A 21476-nucleotide genomic window follows, 5' to 3' on the forward strand; every position below is an offset into this window, starting at 1 on the left:
TTGATGGACACTTGGGTTGCTTCCACCTTTTGGCTACAGTGAATAATGCTGCTTTGAACAGGGGTGTGCATACATCTCTTTGAGACCCTGCTTTCAATACTTTTGTGTGTACAGGGGGTTATTTTTAGAACATATAAATCAGAGCAGATCTCCATTCCCCGACCCCGCCTCCCCAGCTCATAACCCTCATATTGTCAGCTCCCAGCTGCCTGGCCTGTATTACCCTGTGTGACCTGCCTGTCACCACCTGACCTCGCCCTTCTGCTCAAAACAATAATCATCATTTATTATCTCTCACAGTTTCAGGTGAGGCTTGGCAGGGTGGCTGTGTCTCTGGATCTCTCTTGAGGCTGCTGTCAGATGTTGGCCAGGCCTTCTGCTGAAGGCTTGACTGGAGCCAGGGACTCCCTCATGGCAAGTTGATGCTGGCTGTTGGCTGGGGGTCCAGCTCCTCCCTATACTCTTCAGCACTGCTTGGGCATCCTCATGACAGGGCAGCTGGCTCCCCCAGAGAGAGTGATCCATGAGAGAAAGACAGGAACCACAATCCCCTTTACGACCCGGCCAAAGAAGTCACACACCATCACCTCTGCCACATTTCACCAGTCACAAAGACTGGCCTGATTTGCTGTGGAGGAGACTGCACAGGGGTGTGACCCAGTATGTTGCAGCAGCTCTTTTGCCCCTTTTCCATTTGTTCATCCCTGTTTTCCTCAGACCTTGATCAGAAAGATGAGATCACTAGGCAACATGTAACACAGCTCCTGATTTTTGCTTTACTGTATGTACACAATGCCTAGTCTGATGTGTTCATTCCTGGATTCAAAGGAGTAAGAATGAAGAATTACATAGTTAAAGAATGACTGACTCTCTACCTCTATCTTACCCTTGGTACATTTGCAAGGCAGACCACATGGGCAAGGGAACATCCAATTCCAGGGGGACCATGTGAGCAAGACAGCATCCAAAGGAAGATCAGGAGAAGTCAGCAGGTCTGCACGCAATGGAAAAATGACGATGAATCTGACCTCTTACATTAATGATTCACTGAGATCCTTTCCCCTTTTTCCCTTTAAAAGTTGTCATGGCTGAGCAGAATCTTTGGAATTGGTCTCCAGACAAGAGTTCACCTTCTCCCCAGATTGCTGGCTTTTCAGAATTAAAGCACCTTTTCTTTCTATCGACACTTGGTCCTCAGTTATTGACTTTTGAGCAGTGAGCAGCCAAACCTGAGTTCAGTAACAATGTGAGGGGCCATCTTGGAGGCTGGCAGCCTCCCCAGGCAGCCTCTAGCCTCTTGCTCTTCACAACACTCAGCACCTGCACTCAGATGTGTTTTGCTGCTATTGATGGAAGCTCCATGGGATCAGGGCTCCTCCGCTCTCCCAGTGACAATCTACCTCTTGGTTGGGCTCATGGCGGGTGTTTAGGAGATATTTATTAAATAAATTAGTGATTGAATGAATGAACTGTGGCCCTTGGCCATATGAGAATGTGGGAGGAGAATGCCCTTGCATCTCCTCAGTGTTCAGGCCCCTTATCACCCACCCCAACCCTTCGCATGGTCAGCTCTACCCAGGCAGGCTGCTTCTCAGCCCACAGGCACACTGCATTCCTCCTGCCTCTGGCCTGTGCTTGCCGCTTTATTCAGCTCATCTAGTTAGGCTCTAAGTGCATTTATAGAGCACCTGCTGTAAGTCTGGCACTGTGACCAAAGTAGACGTGGCCCTGCCTTTGGGAACTGACATTCTAGTAGGGAGATGGGTAGCAGGAAGTGCCTGGGGGGACAGGATGGGGAGCCTGTGGTGGTGACCTGTGGTGAGGTGTTCCCATGGCCTGGCCCACAGAAGGTCTGATCAGGATCTTGGATTTGTGCCAGTTGTACCCATGGAACACGATGTCTTTATTATGAATGAAATTGAGCAGCGCCTTAGGCATTTCCTCTTTCTCTGAATATACGAATGTTGACTTCTTTCTTTCTGATTTCTAGGAGCTCTTTATTAATTAGGGAGATGAGCTGCTAACATGTCCCAGTTTCTTGTTTGCTTTTTGACTTTGCCTACATGTTGGAGGGGAGGGCAGCCCTGAGGAGATCAGGCAGGTGGCAAGTGCAGACACCACGTGGCACGAGCTCTCCCTGCCTGATTTAAACTTGTATTTACTTTCTGATCCCATAAAGCATGCCAGGATTACAAAATTCTATGGAAGCAAAAGTCAGAAGTGAAAGCAGTGGGGGTGGGGGAGAGGGTCAGGGCCAGTGCATCCTGGATGTTAAGGGACAGGTGGGGAGCAACGTCAGTTCGCACCAGTAAGTCCACACAGGGAGATCTGTTTCCCTCTGCATGTGAGACCCCCAGTGTTCAGCAGATTGGGGAGGGTTCTCAGGAGGCCCGCCCTCCCACCTCAGATGGCCCAGCTTCCTGAGTGCTCACTTTCGATCCGAATTGTGCAGTGGCAGTGGGGCAGTGCGCAAGGAGGGAGACATTGCACACACCCCCCACTGTGTCTGGTGGGGGGGGAGTGCCCAGGGCCCACCCATTGACCCTTTGAGCGTCTGCCTGCCACTCACAGGGTGGGGATCCCCTGCCCTAGCTTGCCTGGCATGCACATCCCGAGGGGCACAGGGCCTGTCTGCCAGGGAGTGGGGTCCCTCTAGCAAATCCTGCACTTTGGAGGCCCTGTCTTTGCTGAACAGCGGCAAGGTCCAGAAATCTGCTACTCTGAGCTTCAGTTTCCCTATCTGTCCCTTAGTGGGAATGGCATGGAATGTTGGCCACCCAGGAAGGAGTCAGGCCTAGGAGCCCCCCCTTCCTCTCTGTGTCCCCTGTCCATCTAGACTCCACACTTATGCCACTGACATTACTCCTAGAGAGTGAAAGGAACTAAGAGAAGTAAATGCTAGGAGCCATTGACTTTTAAAAAACACACAGCCCGAAAGTTGCCAGTTATGTTTTATTCAGGGACCCTAGTGAGGACGATAGCCCTGGAGACAGCCTCTCAGGTACCTCTGAGGAACTGTTCTGTGAATGAAAAATGTTGCCTGCTATAGCAGTAAACATAAAAGGATGTTGCAGTCATCAGCCGCTACCACTGTCCCCTATGGAGAGCGCTGAGGGAACTCAGGATGCAGACAAACGGGCTGCCCCTTACTTACTCCCCAAACCCTCAGCCACTGCAGCCAACCCCAGCAGTGCACCGTCAGGGGACTCAGGATGGGAAAGAAAAGGATACTGGCCATATCCTAAGGTGCATATCAAAGGGATGATTTCGATGAGCCCAGACTCTTGAATCTTCCCATACAAAGAAAAGCACTAAATTCATCAACTTGAGATACCTGGTTTTCTTTAACAAACAGTAATCTTTTCTTTTTAAACATAAATTTTATTTACTTATTTATTTTGGGGCTGCTGTGCACGGGTTTTCTCTAGTTGCTGTGAGTGGGGTCTATTCATTGCGGTCCACAGGCTTCTCATTGCACTGGCTTCTCGTTGCCGAGCACAGGCTCTAGGTGCAGGGGCTTCAGTAGTTGTGGCGTGCAGGCTCAGTAGTATGGACTCTAGAGCGCAGGCTCAGTAGTTGTGGTGCACAGGCTTAGCTGCTCCGCTGCATGTGGGATCTTCCCGGACCAGGGCTCGAACCTGTGTCCCTGCATTGGCAGGCGGATTCTTAACCACAGCGCCACCAGGGAAGTCTTATACAGTCATCTTTTGATGTTCCGACTACCTGGTCCTTGTTGCAAAACTCCTATATATCCTGGCTCCTCCCTTACCTATTTGGAGCAGTCCCTCAGAGCTATCTGAGAGGCTACGACCCAGGCTTGAAGTCCTCAGAAAGTCTACCAAATAAAACATAATTCTCAACTTTTAGGTTGTGCATTTTTTCCAGTTGACAGTTTCAAAGAGTTAAGGAGGAGCCAGGATACACAAGATTTTGCTGAAGAAAGAAAACACAAAGAAACCCCAAAAAACCCATGTAGTCGAACATCAAAAGATTACTAATCACAAAAACAGACATGTCAAGCTAATGATCTCAGTGCTTTTCTGTTTCGGAAGATACAAGAATCTGAGCTTATTTAAATTATTCCTTAGATATGCATCTCATCTATCTGGGGCCTGTATCCTGTTTTTCTCCATCCTGAATTCCCCCCAAGGGGGGTGCTGCAGTGCCTAATGGCTTAATAGTGGGTAACATTTATGTTTATTGGGATGTCACAGGCAACACTTTTTGTCTGCAGAGTCATGACCCAGCATGAGGGATGCAGAGTAATGGGGGAGGGGGAGTGAGGCCAGTTCCACTTGGTGGGCAGGAGGCCCCCTCCAGGAGGGCGGCCGTGGGACCTCGAGCAGGCCTGGACTTCCCCTAGTGCATCCCCAGGTCATGCTATACAGCCCTCCTGCCCCAGGGTGGCACTGCCCGTATTGTCCCACGGACTGGGGTAGGACCCGGTTGGGCTTTTCCGGTAAGCTGGGCCAGACTCACTCTCAGTGTTCGGAGTGGGGCTGGTTCCCGTGTGGTGACCACCACGACTCGGCCCAAGAGTTTTGGGGTTTCCATCCGACAGCTGCACCCACCCTCCAGTTCCTTCATGGGGTGGGGGGGTCGGCGCACGGGCACGGTGAACTGTGCCCGGAAGCGCTCCGCCAGATCCGGACCCTAGCCGCCCCGTGACGCCAAGACTGAGCGGGTCCAAACTGGGGAAAGGCCAGGACGGGCTATAAACTAGGCTTCGCCAGTGACGGGGGTGAGGCTCGGGTGAGGGGCGGGACTCAGAGTTGCGCGGCGACGTAGCTGGCGCCGGAGGGGGCGGGGCTAGAATGGGGGCGGCATTTAGAGTGGTCGCGGCGACGCCATCGACGCAGGCGGGGGCGGGGCCTTGTGGAAAAGGGCGGGGCTCAGGGATCTGGTGGTGACGTAGCCCAGGACAGCGGGGGCGGAACTCAGTGAGAGGCGGAGCTGAGAGTACCCCTTGCGGGCGGGAGCTAGGCTCCAGGCTTAAGGCTTCTGGAGGCCTAGTAACTGATGAGGACCGGGCTCAGCGAGGGGCGGGGCTCAAAGGCTGTGGCAGCGACAGAGCTAATGTCCGCGAGGGTGGGGCTCAGTGAGGGCGGGGTTTAGAGCTCTCGCGGTGACAGAGCCGATGCCCCGGGCGCTCGGAAGGCCGGGCCCAGTGAGGGGCGGGGCTAAGGGCTCGGCGGCTTTCGTAGCCCAAGCGTTCGGAAGCGGGGCTCGAGTGAGGGAGAGGGATTTAGAGCCCTCGAGGCGACGCAGCCGACGCTATGGAGGGGGCCTATCGGGAAGGGGCGGGGTCAGTGAGGGCGGGGTTAGGGCTTAGCCGCGACGATGCCGGGGGCGGGGCTCATAGGGAAAGCGGGCGGTCGTTACAGGGGTCGACGGGCAGCGGACGGACAGCCAGGCGGACTGACGGCGGCAGGGGGACTGGCCGGGCCAGCTGGGTGCACGGCGTGCCGCCGCCATGACAGGTGAGAGCGGTCCGGGGTCGTGCCTGCCATTTGGGGACGGGCGCGCGGCCACGGTGGCCCATAGGGTCCGGGTGTCCCGATGCCGCACCAGGGTCCGCTCCTCGCGGCGGCGAGTGACCTTGCCCGTGACTGAGTGTCCTGTCGACGAGACGACGGCAGAGCGGCTCGCGGCCCGGGCCGGGTTCTTTGGGGGCGAGGCCTTGCCAGGTCCTGGAGGGTTCTTGGGGGCGGGGGCCATGGACAAGCCCTGGAGAGTTATGTTGGGCAAGGCCACGTCATGCCCTGGAGGCTTCTGAGCGTTGGGGTCCCCGCCTTGGAGGGTTCTGGACGGCGAGGCCAGGTGAGGCCCTAGAGGGTTCTTGGGGACAGAGGCTGGGTCTGGGATGGTTCTGAGGCCAGGTCAGGCCATGGAAGGTTCTAGTGGGTGGGGGCCACGTCGTGGGTGGTTCCGGCAGGGCAGCGGCCAGTGCACGTCTGTAGGTGGGGAGATGCTGCATGGGCAGGTGGGGGAGGTAGGGTTGAGGCCTGACTATGGGAGGTGAAAGTAAAAATGATTCTACTGTGCTTCTATCAGGAAATATAGACACTCCATCCTCACAGCCACCTGAGGAGAATGCCCAACAGGTGGTGCATCCCTGGGCAGTGTGTGGTACCCATGGGACTCTGTGGTGCCTCCCAGGCTGCACCCCTTGCCCAGCGACAGGCCCAGGGGAATTGTGGACACCGACTCGGTCCCCAAAGGCTTTGTGCCCCATACTGAACTGCCCCAGTCTCTCCTTTTCCCAGGATGGGTTCTCCAGCTCAGCCATCCGCCAAGGGCCTCTCTAGAGTGGGGACCCACCCACCACCTTCCTGACCCTAACTGAGCAGGGTGACCCTTCTCTATGGACCTTTCCCTGTAGGAGAAGCTCCATGAGAGAGACAGGCTGGTGACAGAGCCCATGACAGCATGGTCAGGCTGCTTCATGAGGTAGAAGTTACCTAGGGGTGGCCCACGGGGCCAGGGAGACCCCAGAAGTCCCTGTTCTCTCCCCAGAACTCACTGGAGTCCGAGCCTGAGTCCTGCACACAAATAGGATTTCATGGGCAGGAACCTGGTGATTTCCAGGACACCAGTGTCCCAGCCTTAGCCAGAGGAGACCCCAGCTGCTGTGCATTCCCCTGTCATCTCTCTGAATTCTTTTTATCTGTGACTGCTGTTTCTGAGTAGAGTTGACCCTTTGAACTGAGGTTTCAAATGTGAGGGTCCATTTATATGTGGATTTTTTTTCGATACATACTATAGTACTACATGACCCCAGGTTGGCTGAATCCTTGGATGCAAAATTATGGGTATGGAGGGCTGACTGTAAAGTAATGTGTGGATTTTCGACTGCTCAGGGATCTGCGCCCCCAACCGCTGCATATTGTTCCAGGGTCTGTTGTGCCTACTGTGCACCTGGTCTTGCATCAGGTGCTTCCCATTCAGAACTGCTGTATGGGGGAAAGTGGAATATCTCTATGTGTGGATGAGGAAATAGTGTCAGGTTGGGCAGGTGCCCCAGACTGCTGGGGCAGTCAGTGGCAGAGCCAGGACTAGACCCTGCCCAGTCCCACCAATCCCCTTTCTCCCTGCCATCTCTGTGTTCTGGGCCTCTAGAGACCTCTTCCCTCAGAGCCCTTCATTTTTGGTATGGGGAACTGGGGCCCAGAGAGCACAGGCCTGGGAGGGTCAAATGGGCAGGCTTGCAAGGCTGCAGGCCTCAAGTTCCCGGCTCACTGTCTCCATGCACCAACAGGAACCTGCCTCGTGTTGGTTCTGGGGCCTCTACAAAGGGTTGCAGAGTGAGTGTGTGGGGCCTGATGCATCTGCTCAGGGCCAGCACTGGCCCAGTGTCACTGAAGCAATTGCTGTTGCTGCAGAACCAGTCCCTGCCTTGTGGTGTGCTGGGGAGTGCGCCATCTCAAGTCCATGCCTGAGGCCAGGTTGGGCACTGGGACAGGAGGGGATTCTGGGAGATTCAATTTGGGAGGGGAGGTTGAGGTCCGAGCATCTGGACTTTGGTTGGGGTGGGGCGGCAGGGGAGCTCAGGAAGGTCTCTTGGCGGGAGGGCAGTGAGCATGAGTTAGCCAGGCGGAAACCACAGGGACAGGTATTCTTGTGCCAAGGGCGGGAATCCTGGGCAGTACACTGCAGTTGGGGGTTGCTGTGCAGGGATGGCTCAGGGGCCTGGGAGGCCCGGTGAGGGCAAGTGAGGCCAGCTCCCACAGGGCCTCTATTGCCAAGCCAGGCTAACAGATTGGCGGGGGGCGGGGGGTGTCCATGGTTGTGGTGCTGCCAGGAGGGCAAGATGATGGGGGAGGTAGGGCTTAGCAGAGGTTGCTGGTGAAGGCCTGGTGAATTTTATGCCAGAGCATTCCTCTTCCTTTGTCCTGTAAAAACTGTCTGGGACTGTTTATCAGCACTTGGGACCAAAGTGGTTTCCTTTCTTGTGCTTTCTCATGCCTCTGAATGGCTGCGTGGGTGTGGTTTATGTGCATAGCTCACAGACCACAGGAAGCACAGTGCACAGCGGAGCCCAGAGCTTTGGCCCCCAGGCTATGCCATCGTGCCTGGCAGCTGCAGGCAATGGAGGCCCCACCTGGCTAGCAGCCTGCAGGGTAGGAGGAGCCACTGCAAGATGCTGGCCACCATCCACTGACAGCCCTTGCCCTTGAGCCTTGGACCTATGTCCATTCATTCCCAAACTCTTCAGTGAGTGCTTAGTGTGTGCTGGCGGTATGCACAGGTGCACACACTGGTAATGCTGGGCAAGACAGCCTATGGCTTGGCCAGGAACAGACATGATGCAGCTAATTGCATAGTTAATTAGTAGGTTGATTAGAGAGGCAGAAAATTTAGATGTCAAGAGTTGGCCCCAACACTGTGCTGTGCCTGGGTCCTGACCTCGATACATCACTCCCTAGCTGGCTGAGGTCTTAGGCAGGTCTTAGATAAGTCTACTCGTTGTGCTTCAGTTTCTTCTTCTGAAAATGGGGGTGGTAGTCATGCTTGTGTAGCAGAGCTGATGGAAGAATGACGATTATCTGTACGCCTAGAGCCCACAGAATGCCCAAGCATGGGGCACACTCCATGAACTATGGCCAATGTTAACTCTTTAATCAGAGAGGTTGTAGGTGCTGAAGCCAGGTGGCCAGGAGGGTCCTGCCGTATGGTGGTGGCAGGTCTCTCTGCATCCCTGTCCATGGCTTCTTCACCAAGTTGGAGCTGCTGACAAGTCCATTTTCAAGGTTGACTTTCAGGGGCTCGGAGAATCAGAAGTTAGAAATTCATATTCTGGGGGAGAAAAGACCATCCAGGATGAGGAGAGAGAGATGAGAAAGACAGTCTGTTGAGTTGGCCCCATGGAAGAAATCAGGGAGGAGGCCCCACTTGTTCCACCTCAATGACCCTATTTTAAAAAGATCAACATTATTGAGGTAGTATTTACTTACAAATACACTCATTTTTAGTGAATAATTTTACAAGTTTTGACTAATGAATGCACCCATGGAACAACCAGCCCAGGCCTAATCAAGACAGAACATTTCTATCACTCTAGAAAGTTCCTTCATGCTCCTTTCCAGGGAACCCCACCCACTCCAAGAATTCCTCTGCTTTCTGTGACTCTCATTTTCTTTCTTTAAAATTCAGCTACGGAATTTCCAAATAGGATTTCTTTTTAATTAATAGATTTTATTTTTAGAACATATTTAGTTTATAGAAAATTGCGCAGATAGCACAGAGGGTCCCCACACCCCATTTCCCGTATTCTTAACATCTTGCATTTGTGTGGCATGTTTGTTGCACTTAATGAACCAATATGGATAGAATATTGATAACTCTAGGCATTACTAACTAAAGTTCTTGTGTTGTATATTGCATGAGTTTTGGAAACTTCGTAATGTCCTGTGTCCACCATTACAGTATCATACAAGTAGTTTTACCTGGCTAAAAATCTGTACTCTATGTATTTATCCCTCCCTCTTCCCTAACCCTTGGCAACCACTGATCTTTTGACTGTTCTCCATAGTTTTGCATTTTCTGGAATATCATATACTTGGGGTCATATAGTATATAGCCTTTTCAAATTGGCTTCTTTAACCTTTAGCAAAATGCATCTAAGTTTCCTCCATGTCTTTTTGTGACTTCATAGGTCTTTTTGTGACTTCATAGGTCTTTTGATCACTGAATTATATTCCATTGTAACTTACTAAACTGAACCACAGTTTAATATATTAGCCATTCACCTTTATATGTACGTATGTGGTCAAATATACAGAACATAAAATTTACCATTTTAACCATTTCAGTGACATTAAATACATCCACGATGTTGTGAAGCTGTCACCACTATGCATTTCCAGAACTTTTCGTCATCCCAAAGAGAAACTCTATGCCCATTAAACAATAACTCCCCTTTCTCCCCTACCCTCAGCTCCTGGTAATCACTATTCTACTTTCCGTCTTTAGAATTTGCTTATTCTAGATAGTTCATGTACGTGGAATCATACAACGTTTGTCCTTTTGTGTCTGACTTATTTCACTTAGCATAATGTTTTCACAGTCATCCATGTTGTCAAATCCATGTACTAAAATTCTGTCCCTTTTACAGTTGTATAATATTCCATTGTATGTATACCACATTTTGTCTCTCTGTTCATCTGTCCGTGGACACTTGGGTTGTTTTTACCTTTTGGCTTTTGTGAATAATGCTACTCTGAACTTGGTGTGCACATACCTGTTTGAGTCTCTGCTTTCAGTTCTTTTGAGTGTATACCCAGGAATGAAATTGCTGAAGTATTTGTTTAACTTTTTGAGGAATAGCCATACTGTTTTCCATGGTGGCCACACCATTTTACATGCCCACCAGTAGTGCATGAGAGTTCCAGTTTCTCCTCATCCTCATATTCATATTCCCTCTCTCTCCGTGTATTTATTTTACCTTAATGTGTATGAAGTGGTATCTCATTGTAGTTTGATTTGCATTTCCCTAATGACTAGTGATGTTGAGCATCTTTTCATATGCTTAGTAGTCATTTGTACATCTTCTTTGGAGAAATATCTATGCAAGTCTTTTGCTCATTTTTGTATTGGTTACTTTATAAGATTTTTTGTTGTTGTTGTGTTATAGGAGTTCTTTTTATCTTCTCTCTCTATATATATTAATGCCTAATCAGATATATACTTTGCAAATACTCCCATTCTGTGGGTTGTCTTCACTCTTTTTTTTTCCCACTCAAAATAGGGTTTATTTCTGGACTTTCTAGTCTATTACATTGGTCTATATGTCTGTCCTTATGTCGGTACCACAGTTTCGATTCTTGTAGCTTTGTGGTAAATTTTGAAATCAGGAAATATGAATCATCCACCTTCTTTCCTTTTCAGGATTGTTTTGGCCATAAAAGTCCTTTGAGATTCCATATGAATTTTAGGATGAAAAACAAAAACATGTATTGAGGTTTGGATAGGGATTACGTTGAATTCCTAGATTACTTTGGGTAGTGTTGTCATCCTCACAATATTAAGTCTTCCAACCCATGAACATGGGATGTGTCTTTCCATTTATCTGTGTCTTTTAAAATTTCTTTCAGCAATGTTTTGTAGATTTAGTGTCCAAGTCTTCCACATCCTTGGTTAAATTTATTTCTAAGTATTTTATTCCTTTTTTTACGTTTTTTAATTGACATATAGTTAATTTGCAGTGTATGTTAGTTTCAAGTGTACAGCAAAGTGATTTAGTTATACATATGTACATACATATATTTTTTTTTTTTCAGGTTCTTTTACATTATTCGTTGTTACACGATATTGAGTATAGTTTCCTGTGCTATGCAGTGGGTCCTTGTTGTTTATCTATTTTATATATGGTGGTGTGTATATGTTAATCCCAGACTCCTAATTTATCCCCCCCATTCCCTTTGGTAACCATACATTTTCTATGTCTGTGAGTCTATTTCTGTGTTGTAAATAAGTTCATTTGTGTCATTTTTTTTAGATTCCACATATAACTGTGATATCACATGATATTTGTCTTTGTCTCTGACTTACTTTACTTAATATGATAATTTCTAGGTCCAACCATATTGCTGCAAATGGCATTATTTCATTCTTTTTTATGGTTGAGTAATATTGTATTGTGTATATATATATATACCAAATCTTCTTTATTCGTTCATCTGTCAGTGGACATTTAGCCTGCTTCCATGTCTTGGCTTTTGTAAATAGTGCTGCTATGAACATTGGGTTGCAAACTAGAGTTTACTCCGGATATATGCTCAGGAGTAGAATTGCAGGATCATATGGTAACTTTATTTTTAGAGTTTGAGAAGGATTGGTATTAGTTCTTTAAATGTTTGGTAGAATTCTCCAGTGAAGCCATCTGATTCTGGGCTATTTGTTGAGACCATTTTAACTACTGATTGAATCTCCTTATTAGTAATAGGTCCTTTCAGATTTTCTGTTTCTTCATGATTCAGCTTTGGTAGATTGGGTGTTTTTAGGAATTTGTCCATTTTATCTAGGTTGTCCAAGTTGTTGGTATAAATGTCCACAGTATTTTTTTTTTTTTTTTTTTTTGCTGTACGCGGGCCTCTCACTGTTGTGGCCTCTCCCGTTGCGGAGCACAGGCTCCGGACGCACAGGCTCAGCGGCCATGGCTCACGGGCCCAGCCGCTCCGCGGCACATGGGATCCTCCCAGACCGGGGCACGAACCCGCATCCCCTGCATCGGCAGGCGGACTCTCAACCACTGCGCCACCAGGGAGGCCCCACAGTATTCTTTTATAATCCTTTTTATTTCTATAAAATTCATAGTAATATTTCTGATATTAGTAATTTGAATCTCCTCTCTTTTTTTCTTTGTTAATCTAGCTAAAGGTTTGCCAATTTTGTTGCTCTTTCTGGAACCAACTTTTGGTTTTGTTTTTCTATTTTTCTATTGTTTTTCTATTTCATTTATCTTCACTCTAATCTTTATAATTTGCATCCTTCTATGAGCTTTGGGTTTAGTTTGCTTTTCCTTTTCTAGTTCCTTAAGATGTAACATTAGGTTATTGATTTGAGATCTTCTATTTTAGTATGTGCATTTACAGCTGTAAATTTTCCTCTCAGTACTGCTTTCACTGCATCCCTTAAATTTTGGTATGCTGTATTTTTATTTTCATTTTTCTCAAAGTATTTTCTGATTTCTCTTGTGGTTTTCTCTTTGATGCATTTGTTGTTTAATGTTCACATAATTGTGAATTTTCCAGTTTTCCTACTGTTATTGATTTCTAGCTTTATTCCATGTGATCAGAAAAGATCCTTTTATTATGTCAATCCTTTAAAATATATTAAGACACATTTTGTGGTTAACTGTGTTTTGTGGTCTATTTTGGATAATGTTCCCTTGTGCACTTGAGAAGAGTGTATATTCTGTTATTGTTGGGTGGAGTGTTGTGTCTTTGTCTGTTAGGTATCATTAGTTTATGGGGCTGTTCACATCCTCTATTGCCTTATTGATCTTCTGTCTGGTTATTCTATTATTGAAAGTGGTCTGTTGAAGTCTCCAGCTATTATCATAAAGCTTTCTATTTCTCCCTTCAATTCTGCCAATGTTTGCTTTAAATATTTTGGGGCTCTGATATTTGGTGCATATATGTTCTAACTTCTTGGTGATTGATCACTTTATTAATATATAATGTACTTCTTTGTCTCATAACAGCTTTTGCCTTAAAGTCTATTTTTTTCCTCATATTAGTATAGCAATGTAAATTCTCTTTTGGTTACTATTTGTATGGAATATCTTGTTCCATTCTTTCACCTTCAACCTTTTTCTGTCTTTGGACCTAAAGTGAGTCTTTTGAAGACGGTATATAGTTAAATCATGTTTTTTAAATCCTGAGAGGAAAAAATTCTGTTTCTCTAATACTCTTACATACAGCGCTTATATTTCTCAATACTTCTGACACTTCCGGTTATGGAATGTGTGGATTTTTTCCCCTACCAAGCAATTTTCCAGTTCTTTGGTGGACACCAACTGGGAGTCCTATAATTTAATTCAATTCTGACACCATCTATCCAGAGATAGTGTCAGATCCCATAGGTTAACTTTAGGCTCAGTCCCACGAGATTGCTCCCACTTGAGATGCCAATCATGAATCCAGGTTGTCACCTGTGCTTCTAACTGACTGGCTATAAATCAGAGTTCCCATGACCCTCTCCTTGTGACCCTATTTGCTAGAATAGTTCACAGAACTCAGGAAAGCACTATTGCTAGTTTGTTACAAAGGATATTTCAAGGATACAAATGAGCATCCGGATGGAAAAGATGCATAGGGCAAAGCATGTGAGAAGCAAAGCATGGAAGCTCCATGCTCTTCCCAGGCAGGCCACCCTCTCAGCACCTCCACATATTCAGTAACTTAGAGTGCTCCAAACCCCATTTTTGGGGGGGGTTTATGCAGGCTTCCTTAGGTAGGCATGACTGATTAAATCATTGGCTACTGGTGATTGATTGAACCTCCAGCCCCTCTCCCCTCCCCAGACATTGCAGGGGGAAGTGAGATGGGGAGGACTGAAAGTTCCACCCCTCAAATTACACGGTTGGTTCCACTGGCAATCAGCTCCCACCCTGTGGTTATTTAGGGGCTTTCGCAAAATCACCTCATTAATACAAAGTCAGATGAGGTTGGAAGGGGCTTGTTATGAGTAACAAAAGATATCCTTTCACCTTCACAGCTCTCATCACTTAGGAAATTCCTTGGGTTTTAGAAACTGTGTGCCAGGAATTGGGACAAAGGCCAAATATATATTTCTTATTATAAATCATGATACTACAAATCCACTTTGCTAATCTATGTCTTTTGATTAGAGAGTTTAATCCATTTACATTTAAAGCAATTACTGATAAGGGATAACTTGTTTCTGCCTTTTTGCTGTTTGTTTTCTGTATGTCTCGTAGCTTTTTTTCCCTTCATTTCTTCCCTTCTTTTGTGTTGATTTTCTGTAGTAACACATTTTGATTTCCTTTTGTGTGTATTCTATGGACATTTTCTTTGTGGTTACCATGAGGATTATACATAATACCCTAAAGTTACAGCTATCTAATTTGAATTGATACCAACTTAACTTCAGTCACATACAAAAACTCTCCTCCTATACAGCTCTGCCTACCCCCCATCCCCTGGGTCCACCAGGAAACAGGACAAGCTGCCACAGGTAGGTAAGGTGGTGCACTTGTTCAGGCAGCTAGTGCTGCAAGAACTTGGGACCCTCCCTCAGAGATTCAGATATTTCTTTGTCAACTGCCCACCAACCTCTCTCCACTCCTTGCCTTTAAAGACTTGTCATTCTAAGGGACATTCTTAATGGGAAAGATAGTGCAACAGTGATGCTTTAATGGTGATTCTGAAAGAAAAAACAAAAGAAAAGGCATTCCCTAGCCTCCTGGGCAGCAAGCATGCTGGTCTGCTGTTGGTGGCAGCTTCTCAAGGCCTTGCAGATGCACTGTGTCTGGTGGCCATGCCAGCACAGGCCACTCCAATCAACAACAGCGATTGTAGGAGCTTCGAGATTGGGCCTTCTCCAGGCTGCCCGTGCCCTTCCTCGGGCCTGGCTATATCCAGAGGGCACTGAGGGGGCCCAACAGACAACAGATTCTTCGCCCTTCTGAGTTTTTTTTAAGCTCTCAGGCATAAAAGATAGGAGCCAGAGGCTCTGCTCTGCTTTTGAGCACTCTGAACCTTTATCACTGCACCCACCCACCCCACTTTCTGGCAAGGGTGTTGGTGTGACATGGGGGAACTCTGGGCTGTGCATGAGCTGGGATGTCAGCAGTTGTCCAGATGCTTGCAGCTGGTACACCTCTCGGTGGGCCCGGGGACCTTGCTGCGAGGGGTCCCTGCCATGGCTGCATCATGGTATGTGGGTCTCGCCACCCCCTTTTTGGGCTGAGCTGGCTCATTCCCTCTGTGTTCTCTGCTTCTGTTTCAGAGCAGACCTACTGTGACCGCCTGGTCCAGGACATGCCTTTCCTCACAGGCCTTGGGCGCTTGAGTGAGCAGCAGGTGGACAGGATTATCCTCCAGCTGAACCGCTACTACCCCCAGATCCTCAGCAACAAGGATGCAGAAAAGGTGCCAGGGAACCTGAGGCTGCTTTCCCATCCCTTCCTCTCTGGGCTGGGAGAAGCGGGGGGCAGGACAGCTTGGAGGTGAAAACCTGTCTCCTTAGGGTGACCTTGGGCCCAGAACATCAGCTCTTTGAGCCTTAGTCTCTTTATATGTCATCAGGCCTTCTGGCCCCTTCCAGAAATGCTGGGAGGATCACAGGAGACATGTGATAACATGCCACAACATGAGACAAACCTGGGAGGGGGAACAGGGGGAGTGCTGGGGTGGGAGGGGATCAGGGATACCAGACAGGCCCTACCCAGTGCCATAGGGCTCTTCACTCTGCATCTTCCAAAAGTTCAAAGTGGGCAAACATTTTGGGTGTAATCTGGCCCATCCTATTCAAGGACACTGGGTTAGAGTGGGTGCTCCTTGCTCGCCCCACCCACTTCTCTGGCTCCCCCGTGGGGCTGGGGGTGGGTGCTAGAGACCAGCCGGGGCTTTGGGGTGCAGGACCTGCCTCCCATCTGGGTGACTGAGTGAGCCCTTCTCCTCTTGGAGCTGAGCTTCCTGTCTTGGCACAGGGTAACACTGCCACCATGTGCAGGGCTATTTGGAGGGTTGGGGTCTCTCCTAGGGACAGGTGAGATTGATCCTCAACAGAACTAGAATCAACACGGACCCTGCTGCTGGCCCAGCTGCTTCTTAAGTTACAGAAGTAGTACAGTGAGTTAAAAAGTAGGGGCTCAAATTTATATCTTGTAATTAAAAGTCGAATACACATTCATTGTTAAAAACAATTTGAAAAGCTCAGATGTTTACATGAGAAAAAGGAAACTCCTCCACACACAAAACTACAGTTCCTTTCCTCATAGGTACCCATGGCTTCTGCTGCACATCTGCCTTTGCTTTGCAGTTTCTGTACCTTTGTGGTTTGACTCTAGTTCCTTGTAGCATGGTACATCACCACCAGGTGGCAGCACCGAGCCATGGCCTCTAGGTTCTAGGGGTCAATGCCAAGTACCCTGTCCATTGACCTTTACAACCACATATTTTTCAGTCAACCACATCAAAAAAGCCACCTTTTTTTCTTCTTAACCCTTGATTTATTTTTTAAAACTTGAATTACATCCCTGTAGAGCATAAACTACTAGAAATTATCATTACCTCAGAGATTCCCTGTAATGACCCTACCATGTGGGTTTATTATTCCCTTTTTTACAAATGGGAAAACCAAGTCAGCAAGCCACTAAGTTTCCACACTTGGAATAACGTCACCGCCATCTTTCTTGCTGACCTGTCCTGGCCTCCAGTGGGAGTGCAAGGCTTAGTGGCCATGCAGTACAGTCTTGGGTGCCACATGGGAGTGCATGAGGCTGTGGTAGCAATTGCTACCTCACCGTGCGTGTTCCAAGCCTAGATGGTATCACAGCCATTGAGGAAGCCGGGGCTGGGTGCCGAGCCCAGAGTGCTCCAGCCTGACCTTGTCTTGTGCCCCTTCCTCCTCCAGTTCCGGAACCCCAAGGTATCTCTGCGAGTGCGTCTCTGTGACCTCTTGGGCCACCTGCAGCGGAGCGGTGAGCGGGACTGCCAGGAGTTCTACCGGGCCCTGTACATCCATGCCCAGCCCCTGCACAGCTGCCTGCCCAGCCGGCACGCCCTGCGTAAGTGCGTGTCCCAGTCCCCAGGCCTCGGCATCTTCTTGTTCAGCCCTTCACCAGAGACTGCCCTCTGGTTGCATCTTGTGTGGCCCTCAGAGTATTTCAGACAATATAGATGTTTCGGTCTCCACGTCTCCCTCTCTCTGTCTCTGTCTGTCCCTCTGTCTCCCTTTTTCTTGTGCCAATTTTTACACAAAAGGTAGCATCTCTTGCGTGCAGCTCTGCCCTTCCCTCTGTAATCTAATGAATCTGGGAACCCTTACACTTCTGATCAGAAGTAGCTCACGGCTGTAGGCTGTACCAGCCTTGAGTGAACTGACCCCCCCCAACCCCCACGACGCAGGTTGCGTCCACTTTCGCCCAGGTAGATCCTCATGGCATGGCTGTTCCTGTAGAACAGTGTCTGACACAGATGGCTGGTCCAAGACACGTGTGTTTTGGTTTAGAGGGTCTGGCCTGTGGGCCCGGGAGGCTTGTGAGCCCCGAGGGGTCCTCTGAGCTGCCAGGTTGGGTGCAGGGAAGGTACAAGCGGGGATGGCAGCTCAGTCCTGAGGCCTCTGCACCCAGGTCCCCAGGAGGAGTGGCTACTGTCCCTCAGTCCTCGGATGAGAGCCTGGAGGCCAGGAGGGAAGAGGTGACTCACCTGAGGCCACTTGGCTGGACCTGGGGCTAGTGTCCCTGGCCCCAAGGACAGGCTGGCAGGACTGGGCCCTGAGTTCCAGCATGGGACGGTCCTGTCACCACAGGTCAGGACCACACAGCCTTCCTGGAGTCAAATACCTACCAGGGTGCCCTCAGGGCTCTCTGGCAGCTGGCTGGTTAGGGGGAGCCCCAGTGGGGTCTGGGGAAAGAGAAAGAGTGCCCTGCCCTCACATCAACATCATCAGACTTTGGACAGACAGGTGTTTGCGCTGTGTTTGGTGCCTTGTGGTTGCCAGGGAACAATGAACCCCCTATTCCATGGTCCTCAAGTTCTCATGAATTGGACAAAAGGAGAAGACACAAAACTGTGTAGGGTTCCCTCCCTGGCACTGACTCCCCCCAAACACAGCCTGGAGGGCTTAGCGCCGGCACAACCTGAGGGGCCCGGGTGGTCTGGGGGAGGGGGCTCGACAGCCCTCTTGGTTTCCCGAGGGTGGGGCAACCACCTTACCCTCTGGCCCACCCATGACTAACTGCACCCTGTGATTTTGTTTCCAGAGAACTCAGATTGCACAGAGCTAGACTCGGGCACCGCAGGCCGTGAGCTCAGTGACAGGGGTAACCGCCTCCCATGTCCCTTTTCTCTGTTCCCCAACCCAGGGCTCCATCTCTGCCTTGGGGGCTTCTCCATTCCAAGTCGGGTTCCGTTCCTGGCTTCCTGTTGGACAGACCCCCTCAGGGTGCTCACTGGGTGCGTCCCTGCCCAGCTGACCCCAGCACAGGGTGTGAGCCTGTCCCTCGAGGCCTCTGGACCCCTCCCCGCCCTCCTGGGCTCGAGGAGCTGCTCACGTGCATTTCTCCCCAGGACCCGTGGCCTTCCTGACCTGTCTCGGCCTGGCCGCAGGGCTGGCACTCCTCGTCTACTGCTGCCCCCAAGGTGGGTGCTGCCTGGCCAAGCCTCAGCCCAGTCCTCTCCAGACCATGGGGCGGAGCCCTGCCGGATGGACGGAGGCCTACACCTGAGGCCCCCTACTTGTGGCCCAGCGTGGCAGTCCTACGGTTCCTTTCCTGCCATGCTGACCTTGTCGAGGTCCTGTGTGGGGAGCCAGTGCCAAGCAGGCCCACTCGGCATGGGGACCTCACATCACTCAGGTGTGGGGCTGGCGATGCCATGAGGCTGAGAAAAGGCGCCTTCTCGATGGGTTCTGAGACCCCCTTGTCTTCCAGACCCCAAGGTGCTGCCAGGGGCCCGGCGTGTCCTGGGCTTCTCCCCTGTCATCGTCGACAGGCACGTCAGCCGCTTCCTGCTGGCCTTCCTCACAGATGACCTGGGGGGGCTCTGACCGATCCCATCCCTGCCCGCCTTGGCTGCTTGCTGCCCTGGGGCTGGCTTGCTTTTCTAAGTGTTTATTTCTCACTGTGTATAACTTATGTAACAAGCACTTTACCTTCACTGTACAAAGGTGCTCAACAATATAAAATGTTTGAGTCTTATCCCTTCTCTCAGGAGTGTTTTCTAGATGATTCCAACACAAGACATGACAGCATGTCTAGTTGGGGCTGACCCTGTGGGCTCTTGGCTTCCCGAGTCCAACCCAAGACCCAGGTCCTCCTCAGTCCGCCTTCTCAGACCCCTGTGGGCCTGGGCCTCACCCCTCCATGTGGGCTACCTGCCCCAGATGACCCCTGCTGTGTCCCCCAGTGCCCACCTCCTGATATCCCTTGCCACGTGTTCCCTTCCCTCCCTCCCTGGCCACCTTCCACTGCTTCTCTCCAGAACTCCCTACCTTGAACCCCTCCTGCCATCCCCTGCCTGGGTGTTGTTGGTCCCCACACCTGCCCCTGCCCATCTTCCCTCCTTCCCCAGCCCTCAGCCCCAGGTGGGGAGGATGGACGGGGCCCACTGGGCTGCTCTGTTACCCGAGCCCTGGGCCATGGAGGGGCGCCAGCCAAATGCCTCATGATACCTAGTGCCAGTATGTTAATTTGATTCCTCTTAGCAGCCCCAGGAGGTGGGCTGCTGTCCCTGCTTTCCTGATGAAGAATCTAAGACTGAAAGGAGAGATCACTCAGCCAGGACGGGGGAGGACCTAGTGCATGAGGGGCTCCACCACCATCTTCATTCCCTTCCTGTGACATGTCCCAAGGAGATACCCCCTCCCCTATCATCCCCCTTGTCTCTGTCCAGTCACCAGAGCCAACACCCAGATCCTGGGCCCTCGAGGCCCCTCATACTACTATCCTGGAAATGGAGCCCCTCCCCCCTGGGAGGCGATGACCTGCGCTTGGCGGGTCTGGGGAGGGTTCAGTTGACACAGATACGGTCAGAGCCTAGAAATGAACAAAAAGTCTTGTCCCTGATCCCAGGTGGAGAGGAGGTTGAGACAAAAAAAAAGAGTCCACAAAAACTTCTGGAACTGGGCTTCCCTGGTGGCGCAGCAGTTAAGAGTCCGCCTGCCGATGCAGGGGACACAGGTTCGTGCCCTGGTTCGGGAAGATCCCACATTGCGCGGAGTGGCTGGGCCCGTGAGCCGTGGCCACTGAGCCTGCACGTCCAGAGCCTGTGCTCCGCAACGGGGGAGGCCACAACAGTGAGAGGCCCGCATACAGCAAAAAAAAAAAAAAAAAAACTTCTAGAACTTTTAGAGATGAAAAATGTAATTGTGCCATCTGAAGTCTTGGGCTCTGGCTCCTCACGCCCTCCCCCAACAGCCTGGGTTTGGCCATACCCAGCACCTTGTCCTCCTCAGAGTTGAGCCCCTGTATTTGTCTTGGGGACATGGGCCTGTCCCCTTGACCAGGGTGTTTGTACCTATTTGCCTGCCGGCCTCAGGCTCAGGATCTTGTCATAGAAATGTCCCTCGTGGATACAAGAGGGTGAGAGTACACGTGCAAGAGGGTGCTCTGTCTTTGGCTCTGGGGGCCCTGTGAGCCAGGTCCCCAGTGCCTGCCACCCTTCTGCAGGCTGTGGTTGTCTGGCACCTGTCTTTTATGTGGACCCCTGTCACCACCCTCATTACTGATGAGGGAGCTGAAGCTCAGAGCCCAGGACCACACAGCTGCCAAGAGTGCCCTCCCCACATGCGTGCACGTGCGCACACAGGCATGCACACATAACATGAAAAGTGTGCACATGTACACGTGCACGGTGCTCAGATACACACGTGCACCGCACTAGGCATGGGCTGCCAGGGCCTGGGCCTGGCCCCTGCTGGGCTCCTCTCCCCATTGCCCCCACCCCGTCAGCTCCTCCCTCTCCAGCCTCTTTGGGGAAACAGAAGTATGTTTGTCAACCCAAGAATCATCATGAGCTTGCATTTTCCATAGGAGGTTTCCGGAGGAACCCACAGCCTGACTCCAGGAATGACGCTACCATTGGGCCCCCAGGAGGGGTTCCACTCCCCGGTTTTAGTCTCTCAGAGCATATGGGAAGGAAACAAGATGGGAGGCAGAGGAATCAGCTTCAGGACATGGTCTCTGGCTGATTCATTCAGCCAGCTCGTGGGCTAGTTCACTCATTTGCATGCCCAGCCATTAAAGTGAGGGCCAGGGCAAGGGAGAGCCAGGCATAGGAGCTCTC

At 50.3% G+C, this 21476-nt stretch overlaps 1 protein-coding gene across 9 annotated transcripts; it reads left to right on the plus strand.

Annotated features, from left to right (window-relative positions):
- The first annotated feature begins 5315 nt into the window (after nucleotides 1-5315).
- On the plus strand, nucleotides 5316-19390 carry CARD19 (caspase recruitment domain family member 19). 9 transcript variants are annotated; one of them, XM_082621965.1, is made up of 7 exons: nucleotides 5391-5480; nucleotides 14646-14700; nucleotides 15475-15694; nucleotides 17104-17261; nucleotides 18455-18514; nucleotides 18762-18833; nucleotides 19124-19390. In XM_082621965.1, exons 3-7 carry the CDS (start codon nucleotides 15507-15509, stop codon nucleotides 19237-19239), a joined length of 594 nt encoding a protein of 197 aa, XP_082478091.1. In that variant the 5' UTR covers nucleotides 5391-5480; nucleotides 14646-14700; nucleotides 15475-15506; the 3' UTR covers nucleotides 19240-19390. The 9 variants fall into 9 exon arrangements, with proteins under 9 accessions (XP_082478095.1, XP_082478089.1, XP_082478094.1 ...); XM_082621963.1 differs by lacking the exon at nucleotides 14646-14700 and having other exon boundaries at nucleotides 5340-5480; XM_082621968.1 differs by lacking the exon at nucleotides 14646-14700 and having other exon boundaries at nucleotides 5340-5480; nucleotides 15475-15617; nucleotides 17104-17257.
- The last annotated feature ends 2086 nt before the right edge of the window (nucleotides 19391-21476 follow it).

This window comes from Mesoplodon mirus (assembly GCF_964341445.2).
Source record: "Mesoplodon mirus genome assembly, chromosome: 1".
Lineage (NCBI taxonomy): Eukaryota > Metazoa > Chordata > Mammalia > Artiodactyla > Ziphiidae > Mesoplodon > Mesoplodon mirus.